Source organism: Aquarana catesbeiana, linkage group LG03 (assembly GCF_042186555.1).
Source record: "Aquarana catesbeiana isolate 2022-GZ linkage group LG03, ASM4218655v1, whole genome shotgun sequence".
Lineage (NCBI taxonomy): Eukaryota > Metazoa > Chordata > Amphibia > Anura > Ranidae > Aquarana > Aquarana catesbeiana.
The window spans coordinates 699,690,241-699,696,306 of NC_133326.1; the positions used below are offsets into that span (position 1 = coordinate 699,690,241).

Genomic DNA, 6,066 nt, shown 5'->3' on the forward strand with positions numbered 1-6,066 from the left:
CCCGGTGATTTATTAATGTTAGGTTTCTCAAGTCTAATTTTAATTCTGTCCTCTGTTAACCATGGAGGTGCTTCCTGTGTTGTGTCATGAGGATAAACACTGCAGTTTTGGTTACTGAAGCCCCCCAATTCACTCGTGAAGACTGAGGAGAATAATAAATTCAATACCTTCGCCATCTCCCCATCCTTTGTAACCAGATGTCCTTCCTCATTCTTTATGGGGCCAATATGGTCTGTCCTCCCTTTTTTACTGTTTACATACTTAAAGAATTTCTTGGGATTTTTTTTGCTCTCCTCCGCTATGTGTCTTTCATGTTCTATCTTAGCCATCCTAATTGCACCCTTACATTTCTTGTTGCATTCTATATAAAGTCTGAATGCTGAGGATGATCCCTCAGCCTTGTATTTTTTGAAGGCCTTCTCCTTTTCTTTTGTATGCATTTTTACATTGGAGTTAAGCCATCCAGGACTTATGTTCGCTCTTTTAAATGTATTACCCAATGGGATGCATTGGCTATTTTTTGTCAGAAGTTCTGCTTTATCAACTCCCGACTTACACTCAACAGTGGACGACAAACCTTGGGATATATTTAGAAGCAGAAGACCCTTCCTCTATATGGGAAACCATTAAATCTTGCTCACATAATGTACTTGCAATAGAGGGCAACCATTCCTATTAGTAACTGGAACTTGCCAAAATTGTGTAATTTCTCCCTGGTTATCCGTCCAACTGTTTTTGGTGTTGTGGGCAATTGGGAACCTTTTTCTCCACATATGGCGGTCATGCCCGCAGGCTCTGCAATTCTGATCTGCCTTTTTCTCACTCTTGACTACACGGCTATGCCCTTCTTTGTATTAGACAGTATTCAAAGTGCAATTCAAGCTTATGATCCATGTTCTAACGTTTTCTAAACAGACAATTGGTCAAGCGTGGAAGACCCCCACCCTAACCCTCAGCCAAACCTAAATCTCGGATCACACAAACTATGCTACATAGGAAAGTCTAGGTCAGGGTACAATGCAAAAATACTCCAATCTGTACCCTTGGTTTACACATTTCCTTCCAATTGGAACAGATAGTGGCCTGTTTGATTTGTAGGTCAGATTAGACCGCCGCTCTACTACACTCCTTTCTATTCTACCCCTCTTTTCCACTTAGACCTACCTTCCTTCTCCCTCCTTTCTACCCCGTACTCCCAGATGCTTGATATGTTTTATTTACTCGGCCGCTACGTATATGCAGTGCTACAAAATACTGCACAATGATACCATTATTACACAGTAGCTACAGTGGAACCTTGGATTGCGAGTAACGCGGTTAACGAGCTTTTAATACGAGCTATTATTTTTTTTAATCTTGACTCGGTTTGCGATTGTTGTCTCACAAAACGAGCAGGATTCAAGCCTCTGAGGTGTGCAGAACCGAATTTGGCCAGAGGTGCTGGGGGTGCCGGTGACACTCGGAGCCGCTAGGAGCCCTTAGGAGCTGCTCAGAAATACTTGGAAACACTCGGAACTACTCTATTCCCGAGTGTTTCCGAGCCTCTCCAAAGGGTTTTCGAGTGCATCCGAGTGGTCTTCGAGTATTTCCGTGTCTCTCCGGCGCCCCCCTACCTCTGGCCACATGCGGTATTGCATGCAATAGAAGTCAATGTGGAACAAATTATCTTCGTTTCCCTTGACTTCTATGGGGAAACTCGCTTTGATAAGTGAGTACTTTAGATTACAAGCATTCTCCTGGAACGGATTATGCTCGTAATCCAAGGTTCCACTGTATTTTGATAAATTTGCATCTTGCAAGAATACATCTGTTATTAAAGCGTTTGTTAACCCCCCCAAAAAAATGGACCCTGCTCCTTTAAAGCATGTTATATGACACAGTGCTTGTCCTGTGTCATTTGGCCCCCTGTAACATCTAAAAAACCTGGCTGATCCTGTCAGTTTTTTTTTTTCCCACCCTTCTGTAAACTGACCATGGTTCATTATGGCTGCTGAGCCCTGACACCGTGGTCAGTTTACAAGCCTCTGTCATCAGCAGCCTGCTATCTGCTCTCCTCTCTGCTCCTGTGTCCTCCTCCCCCCTACCCTCTCTGTCCGCGTGTGAGCCACCCCACCCCCTCCTGCTGCTCTCATAACACTAACCTGTATACACCATCAGCACTGCCTCCTATTGCAGTGTCCCCCTCTGTGAATGATTTATAAATATAAATCCTGTAAATACCTAATTTAAGAGCCGAGATTGCGATCACATGACCAGCCAGCTCACTCCTCCTTTCCTCCTCTCCTCCAGACTGACATCAGCAGAGGAATCTCAGCCCCGCCCGCTGCATCTCTCAGCGGGGGAAAGGAGAAAGCTGGCCAGTCATGTGATCACAATCCCAGCTGTGAAATTAGGTATTTGCAACATTTATTTTTATAAATCACACACAGAGGGGGACACTACCATAGGAGACAGTTCTGATGGTGTATACAGGTTAGAGTGGCTTAACAACCACTTTAATCTTTCTTGTACCAGGAATTGGCTGCAATCTGTAGTATGATTTTGTAAACTCGATAAACATGTATTGAACAATAATTTCTTGCACAGCTCATAGGGTTAACACAGGAATCACAAACTATAATATGTATTTGTGTATTCCTTATGCTTACATTAAATAAACCCAACAGAGGCTAATTAACAACTGCTTTGTTTAACAGTTAAAATAATTAAGAAATTGCTGTGGGATGGATGAGAATTTCTCCCTAGCCAAAACCATATATTATAAAAAAGCTCCGGATTCCCAGGAACAAATATCTAACACCAGACAGCTCTGAATTCTGGAGAGGTGAGGGAATGGTAACACGGACAAAAAATGAGGACAGTGGCCATTGCAACACACCAGAATTTATCTGCAGTGCCATTTTCAAAAACAATATTAAAGGCATATTTTTAGAGGGCTCCTTTTCCACAGACCCACAGTCTCAGAGGTCTCCTCTCTCACTGACCACCAATGCACAGGTACACTAACTTTTTTAGTCTGTGCTTTATTTCAGGCCATTATTATGTGTTTCTTTTCATGAGTATCACTGAATCCTATAATCATGAACGGCAGAGGGCTGTTAAAAAATGATATGTCTTGGGGATCAAATATGCTATTTACACCACATTCTTTTAGTTTTATTTAGTCATATCTACAGATATATCATCATATATTTTAGTAGGGGTTACCTGAGATATGAAAGCTGTTTCTAGAGCAGTCTTTCTCAACCAGGGCTCCATGGAATTCTAAAGTTTCTAAAGAGGGTGATAGACAATCCTTGAGCAATGAGCAATTTTGGTCTTTAGGATGTGCTACCACTGGCCGCATTGATCTTTTTAGGTATATTTAAGAGGAGCATTCATCCTACTGACCACCAATGTAAAGAGAATTCTACAGGTTGACCACCAATGTAAGGGGCATTCTTCCCATTGGCCACCAATATAAGGAGCATACTTCCCACTGACCACCAATCAAAGGGACATTCTTCCGACCAGCAATGTAAAGAGCATTCTTCTCAATGTCCACTAATATAGGGAGCATTCTACACACTGACCACCAATGTAAGGTGCATTATTATTATTATTATTATTATACGAGATTTATATAGTGCCAACAGTTTATTCAGAGCTTTACAATGTATAAGGGGGACAACACAATTATAGTACAGTTCATTACAAAAGGTACAGGAGGGCCCTGCTCATAGAGCTTACATTCTAAAGGGAGGGGGTGGTGGTACAAAAGGTAATAGCTGCAAAGAATGATTTGATGGGGGTGGCTCAGGGACAGTTATGTGGGTGTGGGATAGGCTTCCCTGAATAAATGAGCATTGCTCCCAAGGTCCACCAATGTAGGGAGAATTCTATACTTTGACCACCAATGTAAGGGGCATTATTCCCATGGGCCACCAAAGTAAGGAAAATTCTCCACAATGACCATCAATGTAAGGGACATTCTTCCCATTGACCACCAATGTAAGGGAAATTCTTCCCACTGTGCTTAATGTACATTTTAGTTCACATGGTGGTTTTTCTATGTCTCACCAGGATTTTGGAAACCATTTGATTTTTTAATCCATTGGAAATTTAGTTTCATCACTACAAAAAGATATGTTAATGGACATAAAAAATAAGACAAAAGTGACCATGTTTGAGTTTTCTGGACTAACTGATGATAAAGAACTTGTCCCATTCCTTTTCATGTTCATATTTTTAGTTTATATGGTGACCCTGGTAGGAAACATGGGGATGATAGCTATTGTCTTTGTCTTCTCCAGCCTTCACACTCCAATGTATTACTTCCTGAGTAGTCTCTCTTTGGTGGATATCTTCTACTCCTCGGTTATCACTCCAAATATGTTGTCTCAATTCCTTTCCCTTAAAAAGTCCATTTCATTTCTTGGTTGTGCTGCCCAATATTACTTCTTTTGTGCATTAGGGAGCACAGAAGTTATTCTTCTCTCCTCCATGTCCTATGACCGCTATGTGGCTATCTGCCACCCTCTACACTACACCTTGATAATGACCAAGAAGAAATGTTTTGGTTTGATCGTTTATTCCTCTTCCATTAGTTTCTTGCAGTCAGTTGTGCAGACCAGTTGTGTGTTCAGTCTTCCATTCTGTGGATCAAACCTTATTGACCATTTCTACTGTGACATCCCACCACTGATCAGGTTATCCTGTTCTGATAATCTCCATTGTGATATGGTAAATGGCGCACTAGTAGCGGCTTGTGGAATATATTCATTGACAACCATCTTCCTTTCATATGCTTTAATATTTCGTTCAATTTTTAGGATGACTTCTACTAAGAGCAGGCAGAAGGCCTTTAGTACATGTTCCTCACATATTATTTGTGTTTCGGTCTTTGTTACAGCTGTTTTCTTTGTGTATCTTCGTCCTCACTCTGGGGGATTGGACATACAAGACAAGGTGGCTTCTGTCTTCTATACCGCAGTGTCCCCAATGTTAAATCCTCTTATCTACAGCCTGAGGAACCAAGAGGTGAAGCGGGTTCTTGCTCAAGCATTGCAAAAACCTTTTTGATATAGATCTAATACAGCTCATCTGTAAAGTGCCTGGTACACTTCCTTTAAACTACACACACTTATTAGAACATATGAAACTGCTAAAATAAATGTAGTGTGCAACTAGTGTTGGTAAAATTATTTTGTGACTCATGGTAGTTGGCAGGGTGGCAGGATTAGCCCTTAAGTATTGTGGAGCCTGGCCAGCGGGGGAGTCGGTGGAAGATGGAGTGCTGAGGTTGCTGTTGTGAGGCCTGGGAGGGGACCCTGGGGCTGGTAGTCAAGGCAGTCAGGTGGGCTGGTAGTATCTGCAAGTGTTAGAACTGTGTGAGGTTCTACTGAGGAGACACAATACTCCTGCATACAGTTTGGAACGAGAGCTCCTGGTTCGTAAAGAACTTTGCCACTGATCCATAGAGACTGTGATTCTTCCGGAGGGAGTACAGTTCAGGATCTTCATTTGTGTGTATAAGGAAGTTTGTTCTCATCTGTTGTTCTTCAAGTCAAATTGGGCATCCCATAAACCCCATACCCTATCTAAGTTGTTTTCCCAAATAAAACAACAAAAACAAGCCATGAACTGATTCATTGTCTCCGAATGAAAGTTGAAAATGTTTGTTGTCTGGCTGTGCAGGAACAGGGGGACTCAAAATCGAGCAGCTCCTGCAAGGGCAGAGCTATATAAATATAAAGCAGGCAACTGCACCTATAACTCCTGCAAATATTCCTGGAACATGGGGCACCGCATTATACAATAACCTAAGTCTCTAATAGTGGTGTTCTTCCAAACTTACCATTAACCAAATTGTGCCATGGAACAGGAAAATTTAGACCAAGGAGATTTATGACAGGTTACAGCCTGTCATAAATGCTTGCTGACATGAAACCTGACCCTGACCACTGCTTAATCTGCCTTATATTCAGTAATAAATCTTTAATAAATCTTCACAGACTTGCACAGCTCTCTAAATTAGGTGCAGAGAATTTTCTAAAGGAGACACAGCCTGAATTGTAGAAGAAATTA

General features: G+C 41.7%; 1 protein-coding gene across 1 annotated transcript; it reads left to right on the top strand.

The window, feature by feature from the left end:
• The first annotated feature begins 4,125 nt into the window (after positions 1 to 4,125).
• Positions 4,126 to 5,061, top strand: LOC141134859 (olfactory receptor 5B12-like). Its single transcript, XM_073624292.1, has one exon. The coding sequence runs from the start codon at positions 4,126 to 4,128 to the stop codon at positions 5,059 to 5,061; it is 936 nt and encodes a 311-aa protein (XP_073480393.1).
• Positions 5,062 to 6,066: the final 1,005 nt, after the last annotated feature.

Bases quoted from the DNA above. Each gene is read 5' to 3' on its own strand.
- LOC141134859 (XM_073624292.1), top strand. From the start codon at position 4,126: ATGTTAATGGACATAAAAAATAAGACAAAAGTGACCATGTTTGAGTTT.